At 42.6% G+C, this 18,461-nt stretch overlaps 1 protein-coding gene across 1 annotated transcript in view; it reads right to left on the reverse strand.

Annotated features, from left to right (window-relative positions):
- Nucleotides 1-6,876: 6,876 nt before the first annotated feature.
- Nucleotides 6,877-18,461, reverse strand: part of DBF4B (DBF4B-CDC7 kinase regulatory subunit) — a 130,051-nt gene continuing 118,466 nt past the window's right edge. Inside the window, 2 exon segments of the mRNA XM_085644196.1 lie at nt 6,877-7,490; nt 7,493-8,472. Coding sequence (XP_085500322.1) covers nt 6,877-7,490; nt 7,493-8,472 — 1,594 coding nt within the window.

Below are 18,461 nucleotides of genomic sequence, written 5' to 3' on the forward strand. Positions count from 1 at the left end.
TGGACTTTTATCGGAAACAACGGGGGTGGCAAGTCTTTTGGTATCTCCGGAGTAGCCTTAGGTAACCCTTCAGCCAGAAGAGGATACATACCATTCATAAGGGCATTTCTTTGTCTGTCTATTTGTTCTGATTTTACTCGAGTACCTTCTTCAATTAATAGATTTTCTCGAACTTTATTTGAATTTTCCTTACTTTTCTCTTCCTGTCTGAGTGCTTTTTCTGTACGTCTATATGATTCTTTACGCCATAATTCAATGGCATCTTTCTGTGATTGTCTAGCTTTCTTTTTCCATAATTCTTCCTCTACTTTCATGATGCAATCTGCATCCCAGGTCCCAGCTGCGGGCCACCTCTGACTTTCTGGTAATTCCTTGGTGTAGTCTACCCATAAATCAAGAAATAATATGGCGTCTAGGCCATGTTTATGATACATGAAGTACCCTGGAGTGTCCCTAGGAGGAATGGGAACAGCTTCTTCGAGTACCCCTTTTCTAGTTTTGATCTGTCTTAATTTCGAAAAGAGCGGCATATTGAGAACTGATCTGATACCTAATTCTGAACACGTTTTAATACAACAAAACACAATAATGAACAGTCATTCACACCACAATATGCAGAACGTATTTAAAACATTTTAACATTTAACATTTAATGAACAACAATGATGGCCATTTAGGGAACTAGTCACTAAGCATAATACTCGGCACTAACTAGGTAATTCTGGATTATATACTAGACATACTTGATATACTGCTAAACAGTACAGATACACTGCTAAAACAGTGCAGACCGGATTTGTGTACCCAAACCCGTCTTGACCGGCACAAACTATGTGCACGTCAGAACGCCTCCCCGACAATGGTACTCACCGGGTAGCTCGGAACGGAAAGCCTCGGAACTGAACTGAACTGGACTCGGACCGGACTGGACTCGACTCGAAACTTCGGAACCTCGGAACTGGTGGGCCTCTGTATACCTCGGATCTTGCTCTCTCAGCTAGGCTCTGGTTGGGATACTTCGCACTTCTCACCGCCTCGTCTGGGTGTTGATCGCAGCCTCAGTTACCCCCGCTCGGCAGGAGGGAGATACAGGAAATCCTGTGGGTACGCGTTGTTGTCCGTCCAGCTGTGGCAGGAGACCGGGCCTGCAACGCACCTCCGGCGCGTGAGATGAGAAAGTGTCCCTGTTCGGGCGCCATATATGGGGTAAATAATTTAATTACCGGAACTTAATTTGATGCGGAAAATCTAAAATAATAGCTCAGTAAAATAAGAGGCAGAATCCGTGGTATTAGAGGTTCGGAACGGGCTTTATTCCAAAATCAATTCGAATTGATGGACTCCATATTCCATCACCACGAAGGTTCAGGAAGTGAAGGACCAACTTTATTGACAAGTAATCATTTTTATACAATAGGCATTACAGTGAAACAGATGCAGGAGGCGTAACAGTTGATAACAAAGATAAGAACATACATGCGTAACTAAAATGGGTGTAACTGGGCGTAACTTAAAGAACGTCATCAGGTATGATGTCACAATAGGGTGGTTCCATGAAAGAATTTCGCAATGTCAGCAGAAATACTTGGCAGAGATGCGCGCGCAGCAGCATGACGTGTGATTGACGTGCGACTAGGGGGTGAAGGGGACTTGACATTTAGCTCTACATGTGGAGACAGAAGTCTGGGGTTATGTCAACCTAATCCCAAATCATATCTAACATCCTATGTTTAAAGAACTATGTTATCCAAAAAGAGAGGTCTCTTAGGATAGAATCTTATTCTATACTGACTATACTGACTATACTGACTGTTAGTGCGTGTACAAGCGTCTAAGTGTCTACACTAGATGCGAGGGCAGAAATCTTCCATAGTAACAGGGCTATGAATTACTTGCATAAAGACAGAGGAGCCGGGCCTTTTGCTCGGTAGCTGGAAGAATATTTACTTAAACTACTAGACAGGAATGCATTGGGTGAGGAGCGGAGCAGAGCAGATAATCTTGAAGGTGAAATACAGTTTTTGGCAAGCAGACAGATCGAGTCAGGCACCGTTAGCCGCACAGGGAGTAGGACAAAGTTCATGGATACAGATGCGAGCTCAGACTGGAGCTTTCAGAGGCAGAAGGCAGGAAAAGGCTTAATGGCAGAATCAGGGCCTACTCGCCTGAACTGTAAAATGGGATAAATGAACCATATAAAGCCGGTGGCCTTTCACACTTAGGAATAGAATATCCGGCCCATTCATGGCTGATCTGAAAGAGGACATGTTGGCGGTGGACGCACATGTGTTTGCGTCTTCATAACTGGAACTGGAGGAAACATACATGTATTTGTGATTTATACATGAAACCGTTGGGGTCCAAGATAGGGGACATAACTGATCATAAAAATCCATATTTCCACAGGACGGAGCACAACAACAACAACAAGCTCAAAATGGAGGGGAGGGCAGAGCAGGGCGCCGGGGGCTCACACAAACAATGCACAGGTCTACTTAAAATGAGCGAGTAATGGCAAAGAAATGCACACGCTTTAAAATCGCCAAACAGTGCAGCTTTGAAATAACGATACCACGTTGCACAGAGAGCGCAGGCAGGGGAGCGATCACTCGAGGAGGAAGCGACGAGTGAATCACAGCGCTGCGTGGTCAGAGGACGCGCTTTAATGCTAGTGGGAGGGCGGCTCAGCTGGGAGGCGTGGCGGGCTCAAGGGACGGAGCACAACAACAACAACAAGCTCAAAATGGAGGGGAGGGCAGAGCAGGGCGCCGGGGGCTCACACAAACAATGCACAGGTCTACTTAAAATGAGCGAGTAATGGCAAAGAAATGCACACGCTTTCACATCACTGCACAGCTGCCATCTTCTTGGAGGTGTGGAGTTTAAGTGGAACACTCCACCTGCCTACCTGCCCCCCCCTCCCCAATCGCCCCTTTATGAACGATCCCAATACATATACAGACGAGTGGAGAGAAGCGTCATTACCGCCTTTAAATTATTCAGCGCTCTATGATAGACGATATTGACTGCGAACTATTTTTTAACAACGAGATGAGTTTGCATTACAGCAATGCTTTTGTTACAATATTATCTTACTTTAACACAGGTCCTTCGACCCACCCACCGTCAAGTACAATAGCTGAAAAGGAACTTCACCAGAGGCAGCACGGTCATAGTAAAAACCCCAAGGGCACGTGTTTTACATAAGCACATCCAAAAAGCAGTAGGCAAAAGCGGCCAGACTATTTCCATCTTGTCACAACAGCTCAATTTATTCTTCTACTCTTTATTGGCTTCACTTGAAAAGTTCTGCTTAAAGCACCAGACTTCTCTGCATTACTTCTAGCTAAACGTTAAAAACAGAACGATTTTGTAGAAAGTAAAAAACTTTGAAGTTAAAATAAATCCATTATGAAAGAGAATGCACTAAGGTACCCTGGTTCCTTTGCATTCAATAGTTTGGATTCATGGCCATGCCATTCCCCTTGTACGGGCTCCAAGATGGTGGCAGGCGCCAGTCAACAGTCCGGCCATTTGGCATCTTTGATACTTCTTGTGACCCAGGCGGATGGGCTGGAAACTGCGGCCAACTTCCAGAACCACACAAATGAGGATTCTGAGGCTAGGACCATATTGCAGAAATTAAACAGTATCCCTCAGGTTTTGGGTGCACGCATCTTTAGGCGTTTACTAATTTAGGATGAACAGTATGATGCAAGGTCATTATTTATGGTACCAGATTTATAATGTAAACAATGATTATTGTGCTTTAAGGAAGACTATAAAAGTAAAGGTAAAGCACCTGGGATCCTCATTCGGAATAGGTATAACTATAGAATGTTCTAAAGCAACATGCGACGAGAGCATGGGGTAAGCACGACCTCCCGCCCCACGAGTCCAGGACATTCCTTCAGCAGCCACATGCACTTCAACGCAGTCCGTTCACCACAGCTGACCAATCAGGACTTTAAGCTTCTTCTGTGCTGCTACAATAAGTGAGAATAACGGAAAGCACGCACGTTACTTTGCAAGGGGTATTTCTTCTCACTCCTATGACTGCCTCCCATCAAAGTCAAAAGTAAAGACCTATGTGAAATCTGGATGGGGACTGCACAGGCCAGGATGGATTCGGATGTAAATGTTTCAAAGTACTGGCAGTTAGAGAGGACCTGACCCCTACATTCTTGCTAAAGGTAAGACATGTACTGTACAGGGCTACCTAAGAGGTCTCAGATGTAAGACACAGGCCGCAAAAGCCCACCCACGGGATCATGCTAATGCTAGCCTGTAAGGAACGGTGTCCAGTAACTGCTCCCCATTACATAATCATTCAGAGGGGGCATCTAAAGCTTCACAAGGACAGGGGCTGTAAAAGTTGTGTAACTGACAGGTTAAAGAAGTGTATGAAGGTTAGACATAGTTTAGTCATCTGGACATGTGACCCCTTAAACCAGTCTAATATGGCAATATCTGACTGCAGGGGCACAGGCACATCAATGCCGTCAGAACCCCTCCCTCCAAAAAACAGACAATCAGATTGTCACCACAAAATTCAAGGCTGCATGATAAGAGTATCAACAGGTGAGGGCACACCACCCTGGGATAAAAGATAACAAAAAAAAAAAGGAGCGGACCGGGGAACATTTCATCCATTCTTCACTATATGGAAATGATGAGTTTGATCAGTGGCCACAGGAACATACAGTAACAGTCTGCATAGAACGCAAAGGTCAATAGCACCTTAGAGATTACAAAAGAAAAAATATAACCCAGCTGTCAGTGGAATGCACCTGCCCAGTCCAAGGAGGCCACAGTGAGCAAAGGAAAACAAGTACCCCCTCCCCACCCCAAAAAAACCCGACAAAACTACAAGTTCCATCAGTGACAATTGAATATTGTTAACAATCCCAACGGTTTTCAGAGGGAGGAAGGAGGAAAACACACAGACTAGTCTTTCACACTTCAAACAGATCAAACAACTATTTCTGAAGGGACTGTTTTGGTGTTTTGAATGAATGGGTCAGCAAGGTACCTTCACCCTATGAAAGCCAATCAGAACTGCTGTTGATCTTCTCAGCGTTGGAAGATCGCTTTCCTGCAAATCCATGTGAAAATTGTATTTCCTGTAAGAAGAGTTCTAAATACCTCTGTGAATCAATGTTTCACTGAAGTTTAAAATACCAGTTATAAAGGGTTTTTAGACTAGCAATTAAGTACTTGGAATATGCAGGTCCTTGACTACTGCTTCCGGTCCACCGTGAATGACGTTTCAAAATGATGTACAGTAACAGGTTCAACACGCAAACTCTGGAACAATGATGGAGTACAATGGAAGAACATGGACAGGTGATTTGTATGTAAGAGTTTTACCCTTTCTACCTCCATTTAGTTCACCTCAAGTCCCACCAAAGGTATACACACTTACTACAATATTTGTCTTGTGTTCAGTTCTTTAAACTACCAGAGCACACCAGGCACCCCCCCTCCCCCCCCCCCCCACCACCAAGATATACCCCTTGCAGGCGATTGTAGTCACTCACTGCACCCAGCTGCAAAGGGATCTCTCATCGCTCCTCAAAGTGCAGGCAGGTTGCCGCCTGTGCTGTGAAACATGGAGTGGCTTTGAAGCAGCCACTCCGCATTTCACTTGAATGGGCTGCTTCCAGCCAGCATAAGTTTGCGGCTCCCCTAGGTGTAGCACATTCTTTTTAATAGGGCACACTTTCCCTGTTTGCACACTGATTTAAAGGTGCGCCATGGCAAAAACCAGAAAAGTGCCCCTTATGCGTACTACAGTCCCAGGTAGACAAATGTTTAGATAATTGGTGATGTACAGAAATCAGTCAGCGGTGTTCCCCAAACGTTTTACATGGCACGGCCCATTCCACAGGTTAGTTGTGCTAAATAAAGCTTTCTAGAAGACAGGGACAAATTGGGCCAGCAGCCTAAATCGTTTTTAAAAATTCACCTTCTGCAGTCAATTTGCTCTGGCTGTTATGCTATTGTCCAGTCGAACGACCCCTCTCCCCCGTTACATCATGAGCATAGTCCTTTCCTAAAATGTGGTAAGCAGCACCGACAGACATCAAAAAGAAAAAAAAATGGAGTTTAGAGTATCGCCGGTCAGGTGAGAAAAATCAGACACTGGAACAGTCATCTGAATGCCCGCCCGGTCCCACACATCCTTATTGGATTGTTAATTTACACCTGATATTACTCTTTACATCAGGTAAATAGTTACCAAAAACGAAATAATTAAACTACTAAATGCTGGAATGCAAACTACATTTGAAACATTTACGAAACTTCAGAAATAGACTGACAGGCGTTTTGTTCCTTCAGTGCGACAGCACAGCATTTTGTTTACAGGCGCAAAGCTGCATTCCCATTTTGCTTACTGTACGTGAGATATTGGGCTTGATATGCTCAAAAGCAGACAATTGAATGTGTGTCTACAAATTAATGTCAACTGCATCAAGTATTTATACGCACACATTTTCTAGACTAATCTTAGGAGGTTGAAAGCGGAATTGGCGATGTCTCTTGGTATGACAATAGGGGAAATGGTTGAAATGGATAATACAGGCCTGTTGTACAGTTTGCACCTGGGCGAATGCAGGTCAAAATCTGTCCTACTGGTTACTAATCAACAACTAAATACACTCGTTACCTATCCAGTATTTCAAAAATAGAATTCTTTGGTTTCATTGCAATGAATCCGCACCTCCACTCCTTCCTGGTAGCACCCATATTGCTGCAGGTTCAACGCTCGCCCTTTACAAGGTCAGTAACTGAAAAGCAGGAGTAAGAACTTTGGCAGCCTTGGAGGCATCAGAGAAATTCGAGAGACTACCAACTCTGCAGTATTATTAGTGTTCAACTGGTCAAGCCATTGAGGCAAGCCTCAAACAAATTGAAGGGGATACCATTTGCTTCTGCCCAACAGCTGGCATTAACACTCTGTTCCTTGGGTACCCAGTCAAGTTCAGACTTTGGCTTCAAGATTGAGTAGAGATGAGATTCGTAGCCAGTGTCTTGCATGCTGACAGAAGTCCGCCGCAGATCCTCCACATCTAGTGTGTGCTCTTTCATGGCATGAAGACTGCCCAGTCGAGAAATCAGCTGAACATCCCAGTCTGATAACGAGGAAACACTCTCTACTGAGGCCACACCCGTTCCATTCTTAACACCTGATGTTAAAATATGCTCGGGGGTGATGCACAATGCATCAGCTGCACCTACAGTGCAAACGCGCTTGGGTGAAGCCTGCAGACTGCCACCGCATCCACTAGGAAAGGAATGCAAAGGGCTTTCAGGCGATGCACACTGCACTCGCTCCATTTGCTGCACTTCTTGAAGCATTGATCCACCTTTACGGTACGTTTTGCAGCACAAAGACAGTTCATTCAAGGCTGGGCAGTCCATATCACACGAAAAGCCCTGCTCCTTCACCAGTGTTGTCTGACCCTGGGGAGTCGCAGTATTCAGGTCCACTCATCTCTACTAACAGACAATCCTGAGGGCAATGTCTGATCAACATCCGTTCTGGGGGAAAAGCACTCCCAGAGACCTAAAAGTTGCTCATAGTGTTGAAGGTCCTTTGGCAGCGTGGGATGTGCCAATGCTGAAGGAGGTTGCCTAAGGTTGCAGGGCATTCTAGGAAATATCTCCAACTGCCCCACAATGGAAGCCTGCATGCTGCCTGCCACATTTCCTTTAGAGCAGCTTAGGGTATGTACAGGTTTCTGCTCATCACGTTGGTAAGGGGCACTAAGTGGGCCAGACAAACTACAACCAGGCTTGATTTGCCGCCGTTTTAGTGCTTGAGGACTCAGATGGCCGGATCGCTTGCGTTTTTTGACAGAGGAGGTAGTTTCATTCAATTCAGAGTCAGATCGCATCAGGCCTTTACTCCCAAGATGGAGTATAGCAACATTTATTTCAAGTACCACAGAGGGTGTGTCATGGCAAATTTGTATCTGTTCACCGAGTGAAAAAGGCAGTCTGCTGATTGCAGCAGACTCCCTATTAATGCATCCTCCAAAATGATAATTTAGTGAGGATACTGTATTATTTGTCAGTTTGCAGCAAATAGCCTCTTCACGGTTGCATCCACTTTGTTCAGTCCCAGCATGCTGTACTCCAACTTCTAACAGGGCCCGGATTGACAATTCATTTCTCCTCCTTGACGTCTCCACCAGACAGTTCACCTTATGGAGATGAAGGCTAGTAGGGTCGACTCTGTGGCAGTTCTCCTTTCCAGCACCTGGGGCAGACCTATCTGCCAACTCATCTGGCCTTTCCACACCAGCCATGTTTAAGTTTAAGCAGTCACTAAGAAACTCCAGGCATCCATTGATTGTAGGCGAGTCGTTTATGACGCCAAGGCCAGTCGAAGATAGTTTCACCTCTTCTGAAAGAGAGACCATGTTCTCAGGGAATCCAGCACCTACATCATCTGCAGTCAACATTCTAAACAATAAGAAAAAAGTGATCAGATGGTGCTGGTCAAAGGGTACATGCAATCAAAATTCAAATAAAGAAAAATAAGGAACTCTGCGACAGCTTACCAAACTTCTTCCACAGTAAAATAGAAAAGATCTACTGCAACTTCAAACAACAATCTGAGCCCAAAGATCTCATCACTAACTTGACCACCACCAACCAAAACAAACTCCTGATTAACGGAAACCCTCACTGAAGACATCACAGCGATCCTGAAAACAGTACTCTCAGGGGTCCCACCACATTTACAACATAGGAGGACCACCAGGACTACCAATCATCAACCTGCTCACCTATATCAACACCTCCAGCAATTCTGTCACCTTCCCAAAAGAGTGGAAACATGCAGCAGTGAACGCCCTCCTCACAAAAAAACATCAGCTGACCCCAGTGAGCTAAGTAACTAGCAACCCATCTGTGCTCCCATACCCAGCCAAAGTGATGGAGAAGACAATCAATAAACAACTCACCAACCACCTTGATCTGCAGGACCTATTGAACCACAACCAAGCAGGATTCTGGAGCGACCACAGCACAGAAACTGCTCTCATCGTAACCACAGACTACATCCGCACCACACTGGATCACAGAAACCGCAGTCCTTCATCCTACTCGACCTCTCCCCTGCGATAAAAACAGGCTCCCACCACACCCTTGTAAGAAGGCTGCACAACAAAGGCAGCCAGCGACCGACCCTCAACGGGATAAGCTCCTTCCTCACAGAAAGAACACAGCGAATCAGACTACCACCCTACACAACGGAATCCAAGAATCTGATCTGTGGAGTCCCCAAGGACTCATCGCTTAGCCCAACCTTGTTCAACATCTACATGGTACCACCCGCCAACATCAGGTTACAAGGCATCTCCATCATATTCTACTCCAAAGACACCAAACTTATCCTTTCTCTGACTGATAAGTCCACCAGAACCAACTTCTCCAACCGCATGCTCAATGTAGCAGACTGGATGAGCTCTAACTGCCTGAATCTCCACTCCGACAAGGCAGAAGTGCTGATCTTCGGGAACAAGAACTCTCATTGGGACCTGGTGGCCATCAGAGCTCGAACCCACACGAACTGACTGTCAGAAACTTGGGAATCATTCTGGATGACAAGCAGAGCATGAGAGCACAAGTAAACACAGTCAGCTCCTCCTACTGCCATATGCTGTACAAGATTTTCAAATGGCTAATCCTGAACACCAGATGCACGATCACACAATCCCCCATCACAAGAAGATTAGACTACAGCAACGCACTATGCTGGGATGTCTAATCATCCCCTCCACCAACTCAGACCATCTAGAATGCAGCAGCAAGACTCATCCTTAACCTCCCATGACCCCACCCACATCTCAGAACTCTACTGCTCCCAATCCACAAATTCAAATGCCTCACGCATGCGTATAAGGCACTGCACAACATTAGACCAACAAACCTGAACAAACCACTTCGCTTTCACCAACCCACCAGACACCTATGCTTAGCCTCACTCACCTCCCCCTTGCATCCACAAAGACAGAACGGGAGGTCAAGCTTTCTCCTACATCACACCCAAGGACCGGAACAACCCTCAACATACCTGGGCCTTTTGAATGGAAAGTAAGTGCGTGTATATATAGACACACAATATACACACTATATATATATATATATATATATATATATATATGAGGGCAGTTCATTTCAATAAATGGAGAAGTGAATTACAAGGTGAGCTGTCTGTGCCTCTGTGAAGCAATCCATGAATAAGAGGCGTGCTGGCCTCGAAACGCGTCGGAAATGGCAATATATTAATGGAACAGGAAAGCGAGCTGCAGTGGGGCAAATACTACCGGAAGGTTTGAACACCGTTGAGTGCTCTCTTAAGCTCGAGGGCTTTGGTTTGACAAATTTGAACGCGGCTGCCCTTGGCCGGAGAAGAGATGCATCATTTCTCGTAAAGACAGAAAGGCTTGGAGGGGAACGGTTTCTCTCCGTGAAAGCACGATGTTCAATATGCTAATGAGGACCGCAATTTCCGAGTTCCTACCTACAAAGGGAGTCAAAAGAAGCTCGAAATAATCACAGGGGCATGGAGCCTACTATAGGTTAAGTACTTACTCACCCTGTTCAGGACCACAACGACCATCATGCTATTAGGCATTCATTGTGAGCCACGCCCACTGAGGGCAGTTCATTTCAATAAATGGAGAAGTGAATTACAAGGTGAGCTGTCTGTGCCTCTGTGAAGCAATCCATGAATAAGAGGCGTGCTGGCCTCGAAACGCGTCGGAAATGGCAATATATTAATGGAACAGGAAAGCGAGCTGCAGTGGGGCAAATACTACCGGAAGGTTTGAACACCGTTGAGTGCTCTCTTAAGCTCGAGGGCTTTGGTTTGACATATATATATACATATATACATATATACACATATATACATATATACACATATATACATATATATATATATATATACACACATATATATATATATATATACATATATATATATACATATATATTACCTACTGGCGGTCGCCAGTAGGTAGTTATAGTTAGGACCCTCTTACCATAGGAAATCCGCAACATTCTATTTTGAATAACTTTGGCGCCGGTCGACGAATCCTCGCCAAATTTTCAAAATAGGTGGGGCGCTGCGTTCCGCTCCTACCCTAAAAGTCTCGGGGGGATTCGTCAAGCGGGGGCTGAGATAAAAGGGGGGTCCTAAAACGCGTTTTTCCCATGCATTTTTCCATAGGACCTTTAGACACAGCTACAGCCCGATCGGCTGAACAGAGTTAAATGAAATTTGGCAGAGAGGTAGTCCTCAGGTCAAGGAAGTGCCTTTTGTAGGTTTGGTGTAAATCTGTTCAGTAGATTCTGAGAAAATAGCCTTTAAATCAATATATATATCTGAGCCAGCTTACGGTGCGCTTACGGTGCGCTTACCGTACGCGTACGGTGACGTGCGCGAGCGCGATTCTGATTGGCTGTTAGATCTTAGTAAACATTCGAATCGGTCGAAACCAGGAAGCGGCGGCCGCCGTTTTGTGTGTTTCACTCAGAAAAAAAAAGGTGATAACTTGAAAAGGGGGCAAGGAAGAGAGTTACAGACCCCCTAACATTTGAAAGGGGGTCAAAGAAGGACAGAAAAGTACAAAAAAAACATTTATTAATTTTTAAAAAAAAATCGCGAGGTACGCGTACAGTAAGCTTACCGTACGCGTACGGTAGAAAAAAAAAATAAAAAATGAAATGAAATTCAGATTTAAGTGTTTAGATATTAGGGGGCTCTAAAAAGAGCCGTTGTGTTTTTGAAGTGATTTTTTAGTGGTACCTACAAGTAAGTACCGACGCAGAGTCTAAGGTTCAAGAGGAAGACTCTGTTCCCTTCATCAGTGAAGTGTACACCATCTCCTCTATAAATGTCTTGCATGTCGTAACGCAAGTTGTTGTGGTAAATGGAACCCATACCATAGTCACGGAGGAAAGCAGAAACAGATTTGCTGACGTGCTTTCTTGCTTTGTCAATCTGCGGACAAAAATGATTGGACCAGTTCCATTTTTGCCTTTGGCATATGTTAGAATACACAAAGGCAGTTTTAGGGAAAAGTGAAAACAGTTGTGCAAAGGTCTCCTTCATAAGCATTTCCAGACCTACCCCAGTCAAAGTGCCTAGGTCATTGCCACCACAGTGCACTATTATGAGGTCAGGGTGTTGGATTTGCATGAAGGTTTTCACCAATGGCATCAATTGGTGCCACTTTAACCCTCTCTGACCAATCCATTTAATGTCTACATTTGGCAAAGCAAGGTCTCTCACCATACCTGTTTTCTCTGCATACTTTTCACTCCAGAAGACATAGCTGTGCCCTACAATCCACACTGTGGACATCTTCAAAGGAGAACTGGATGCACTCAGGAGGTGTAATTCAGTAGAATGGTAACAAGAAATGAAAGACAGTTTGGAAATGGAGGCATACATATTTAAAAAAAAAAAAAAATGATTGGCTGTTTCATACCATTCTACAATAAAAACTAGGCTGTATGTGTAAATTTATAGAAGCATGTTTTGTATTGGTACAGAAAAATGTCTTACCAAAGAACAGTACTATGGATTTGCTGTTAGGTTTGAAAAGTCAACCACTCCTGCTCTTTGGAAATGAAACATTGTTTGGTGAACTTCTGACCTAACTCTGCACAGCAGTGTTTCAAGAGCTGTTGCTATGGTAGCAGGCAGAAGCCAAGTTGGGGGAAGGGTACTAGGCAGAAGTCAAGTTGGGGGAAGGGTACTTTTGGAAAAGGGTTGGTTTTCAACCAATAGAAATGTGTGATTACATTTGAAAAAAAGGGGGAAGCACTGAGATTTGAAACTTACATGTATATGTGTGGAAAAAGAGAGGGAAACTTTGCCATTATCTGGTTCTGCTGAGAGGAGAGAGGTGTACAGAACAGAGATCCTGGCTCTGATAATCTGCTGTTTGAGTGCCACATTTCTTTCACAACTAACTAATTTTAAAGGTGAGTTTAGAGTTTGAGAGGGGATGTATATGGTAAATTAAGAAATGAATAATAGAATTGGAATTCCTTTTGTTGAAGTTGTGTTTATCATTTTCTGTTTTGGGAGAAATTTAAATGTGAGGAACATGTAAAATAATATGGACTATGTTTTCACGATAAATTAAGGTGTACTGGTATAAATAAGGAATACTTTAAGGGTTTGAGGTTGCACTCAGTAATGCAAATACATTCAGCATCAGTAAGGCTGGTTGCCCTTGCTGGAGTGTAGTCAGTCACCCAGGCTACACATGTTGTTGGTCTCAGAAAGCTGTTTGGTATTGCTCTGGTGATTTTACATTTGCATTAGATGGAAAGGGGGAGGTATTTTTTTCTGCAGAAGCAGTCTCTTAGCACACAGCCAGCTGCATATCATGTGGAATCATGCATAGTATTCACAACCGAGTGGGGTTTGAGGTTTCAGTCAGTAATGCAAATACATTCAGCATCACTAAGGCTGGTTGCCCTTGCTGGAGTGTAGTCAGTCACCCAGGTTACACATTTTGCTGGTCTGAAAATGTTGTTTGGACATGTGCTTTTTTAATAATCTGAAAAGTGGATTCATAATGTGTCAGACTGTAAAAGTACTTATCACTTGCCAAAAAAAAGAGTAGTAAGTGTGCTTTCAAATTGGCAAAGAAATTTCGTTTTGTGACTAATATGAAAACATGACTCTGTGCAAATAGGAATTACAGGCAGAGATTTATTGCGTATTGCTCTGGTGATTTTACATTTGCATTAGATGTAAAGGGGGAGCTATTTTTTTTGTGCAGAAGCAGACTCTTAGCACACAGCCAGCTGCTTATCCTGTGGAATCATGCACAGTATTCACAACCGAGTGGGGTTTGAGGTTGCAGTCAGTAATGCAAATACATTCAGCATCACTAAGGCTGGTTGCCCTTGCTGGAGTGTACTCAGTCAACCAGGTTACACATGTTGCTGGTCTGAAAATGTTGTTTGGACATGTGCTTTTTTAAGAATCTGAAAAGTGGATTTAAAATGTGTCAGACTGTAAAAGTATTTATCACTTGCCAAAAAAAAGAGTAGTAAGTGTGGTTTCAAATTGGCAAAGAAATTAAGTTTTCAGACTAATATGAAAACATGACTCTGTGTGCAAATAGGAATTACAGGCAGAGATTTATTGCGTATTGCTCTGGTGATTTTACATTTGCATTAGATGTAAAGGGGGAGCATTTTTTTTATGCAGAAGCAGACTCTTAGCACACACCCAGCTGCTTATCCTGTGGAATCATGCACAGTATTCACAACCGAGTGGGGTTTGAGGTTGCACTTAGTAATGCAAATACATTCAGCATCACTAAGGCTGGTTGCCCTTGCTGGAGTGTAGTCAGTCACCCAGGTTACACATGTTGCTGGTCTGAAAAAGCAGTTTGGACATGTGCTTTTTTAAGAATCTGAAAAGTGGTTTTAAAATGTGTCAGACTGTAAAAGTATTTATCACTTGCCAAAAAAAAGAGTAGTAAGTGTGGTTTCAAATTGGCAAAGAAATTACGTTTTCAGACTAATATGAAAACATGACTCTGTGTGCAAATAGGAATTACAGGCAGAGATTTATTGCGTTATGCTCTGGTGATTTTACATTTGCATTAGATGTAAAGGGGGAGCATTTTTTTTTATGCAGAAGCAGACTCTTAGCACACACCCAGCTGCTTATCCTGTGGAATCATGCACAGTATTCACAACGGAGTGGGGTTTGAGGTTGCACTTTGTAATGCAAATACATTCAGCATCACTAAGGCTGGTTGCCCTTGCTGGAGTGTAGTCAGTCATCCAGGTTACACATGTTGCTGGTCTGAAAAAGCAGTTTGGACATGTGCTTTTTTAAGAATCTGAAAAGTGGTTTTAAAATGTGTCAGACTGTGAAAGTATTTATCACTTGCCAAAAAAAAGAGTAGTAAGTGTGGTTTCAAATTGGCAAAGAAATTACGTTTTCAGACTAATATGAAAACATGACTCTGTGTGGGATGTATGACGTTACAACGCACACTTTTACAACGCATGCACTTACAACGCATTTTTTACAACGCATAATCCATTACAACGCATGACATTACAACGCATGACACTACAACGCATTTTTAAAAACTACCTTTACAACGCATTACCATTACAACGCATAATACCTTTACAACGCATACCATTACAACGCATAATATTAAATTTCATTTAAGGTAAGTATTAGATAGTATAGGGGTAAAAGTTACTTTTCTAACTCCAGGGGGTGCAACAGTAGGGTAAGTGTTGGATAGTATAGGGGTAAAAATTACTATTCTAACTCCAGGGGGTGCAACAGTGGGGTAAGTGTTGGATAGTATAGGGGTAAAAATTACTATTCTAACTCCAGGGGGTGCATCAGTAGGGTAAGTGTTGGATAGTATAGGGGTAAAAATTACTATTCTAACTCCAGGGGGTGCAACAGTAGGGTAAGTGTTGGATAGTATAGGGGTAAAAATTACTATTCTAACTCCAGGGGGTGCAACAGTAGGGTAAGTGTTGGATAGTATAGGGGTAAAAATTACTATTCTAACTCCAGGGGGTGCAACAGTAGGGTAAGTGTTGGATAGTATAGGGGTAAAAATTACTATTCTAACTCCAGGGGGTGCAACAGTAGGGTACGTGTTGGATAGTATAGGGGTAAAAATTACTATTCTAACTCCAGGGGGTGCAACAGTAGGGTAAGTGTTGGATAGTATAGGGGTAAAAATTACTATTCTAACTCCAGGGGGCGCAACAGTAGGGTAAGTGTTGGATAGTGTAGTGTAACATTATGCGTTGTAATTGTATGCGTTGTAATGGTAGTATGCGTTGTAATGGAATGCGTTGTAAAGGTAGTTTTTAAAAATGCGTTGTAGTGTCATGCGTTGTAATGTCATGCGTTGTAATGGATTATGCGTTGTAAAAAATGCGTTGTAAAGGTAGTGCGTTGTAAAAGTTGCGTTGTAAAGGTTGTTCCCCCTCTGTGTGCAAAGAGGAATTACAGGCAGAGATTTATTGCGTTATGCTCTGGTAATTTTACAGTTGCATTAGATGTTAAGGGGGAGCTATTTTTTTATGCAGAAGCAGACTTTTAGCACACACCCAGCTGCTTATCCTGTGGAATCATGCACAGTATTCACAACCGAGTGGGGTTTGAGGTTGCACTTAGTAATGCAAATACATTCAGCATCACTAATGCTGGTTGCCCTTGCTGGAGTGTAGTCAGTCACCCAGGTTACACATGTTGCTGGTCTCAGAAAGCTGTTTGGTATTGCTCTGGTGATTTTACATTTGCATTAGATGGAAAGGGGGTGTAATTTTTTTATGCAGAAGCAGACTCTTAGCACACAACCAGCTGCTTATCCTATGGAATCATGCACAGTATTCACAACCGAGTGGGGTTTGAGGTTTCAGTAAGTAATGCAAATACATTCAACTTCACTAAGGCTGGTTGCCCTTGCTGGAGTGTACTCAGTCACCCAGGTTACACATGTTGCTGGTCTGAAAATGTTGTTTGGACATGTGCTTTTTTAAAAATCTAAAAAGTGGATTCATAATGTGTCAGACTGTAAAAGTACTTATCATTTGCCAAAAAAAAGAGTAGTAAGTGTGCTTTCAAATTGGCAAAGAAATTTTGTTTTCAGACTAATATGAAAACATGACTCTGTGTGCAAAGAGGAATTACAGGCAGAGATTTATTGCGTATTACTCTGGTAATTTTACAGTTGCATTAGATGTAAAGGGGGAGCTATTTTTTTGTGCAGAAGCAGACTCTTAGCACACAGCCAGCTGCTTATTCTGTGGAATCATGCACAGTATTCACAACCGAGTGGGGTTTGAGATTGCAGTCAGTAATGCAAATACATTCAGCAACACTAAGGCTGGTTGCCCTTGCTGGAGTGTAGTCAGTCACCCAGGTTACACATGTTGCTGGTCTGAAAAAGCAGTTTGGACATGTGCTTTTTTAAGAATCAGAAAAGTGGATTTAAAATGTGTCAGACTGTAAAAGTATTTATCACTTGCCAAAAAAAAGAGTAGTAAGTGTGGTTTCAAATTGGCAAAGAAATTACGTTTTCAGACTAATATGAAAACATGACTCTGTGTGCAAAGAGGAATTACAGGCAGAGATTTATTGCGTTATGCTCTGGTAATTTTACAGTTGCATTAGTAGGAAAGGGGGAGCTATTTTTTTATGCAGAAGCAGATTTTTAGCACACACCCAGCTGCGTATCCTGTGGAATTATGCACAGTATTCACAACTGAGTGGGGTTTGAGGTTGCACTTAATAATGCAAATAAAAACATGTAAAATAATATGGACTATGTTTTCACTATAAATTAAGGTGTAGTGGTATAAATGAGGAATACTTTTAGGGTTTGAGGTTGCAGTCAGTAATGCAAATACATTGAGCATCAGTAAGGCTGGTTGCCCTTGCTGGAGTGTAGTCAGTCACCCAGGTTACACATGTTGCTGGTCTCAGAAATCTGTTTGGTATTGCTCTGGTGATTTTACATTTGCATTAGATGGAAAGGGGGAGCTTTTTTTTATGCAGAAGCAGACTCTTAGCACACACCCAGCTGCTTATCCTGTGGAATCATGCACAGTATTCACAACCGAGTTGGGTTTGAGGTTGCAGTCAGTAATGCAAATACATTCAGCATCACTAAGGCTGGTTGCCCTTGCTGGAGTGTAGTCAGTCACCCAGGTTACACATGGTGCTGGTCTCAAAAAGCAGTTTGGACATGTGCTTTTATCAGAATCTGAAAAGTGGATTCAAAATGTGTCAGACTGTAAAAGTACTTATTACTTGCCAAAAAAAAGAGTAGTAAGTGTGCTTTCAAAATGGCAAAGAAATTTCGTTTTCTGCCTAATTTCAAACCATGACTCTGTGTGCACACAGGAATTGTTTTTAGATATTTAATTTAAAAAATGTAGTAATATATTTAAATAAAATAAAGGAATTTTTTTTTTAGTTTTTTTCAGGTATTACTGAAGAGCAGTGAACAAAATTTAAGATGCCTACAAAATCCAGACAAAGGAAAAACCACAAAAAAAATCTATATTTGAAGACAACTGGAGGACCTAAGTTAGCTGGAGATGCTCATGTTGGGAAAAAGAGAAAGTCTTCTGGTAAGCAGACAAACATTTTTTTAAAGAACATCTTCAAAAAAAGGAAAAATGTACAAAATGTCTGTACTGGAAAGAATCTTTTCAATAGAAAAGAACAGGAAAAAATTGAGAATTTAGTTAATGCAAATATACCTTCTGCAATAACAAAGATTAACTTAAACAGAAAAACAGCGTTTAAAGAGATACGTAGAAAAATGTTTCAGAGAAGAGTTATGTCCAATTTGATAAAGGATGTAAAGAAATATAAGAAAAAGGCAAAATATTACAAGAGAAAAAAAGAAATTGAA

Source organism: Triturus cristatus, chromosome 1_1 (genome assembly GCF_964204655.1).
Source record: "Triturus cristatus chromosome 1_1, aTriCri1.1, whole genome shotgun sequence".
NCBI classification, from domain to species: domain Eukaryota; kingdom Metazoa; phylum Chordata; class Amphibia; order Caudata; family Salamandridae; genus Triturus; species Triturus cristatus.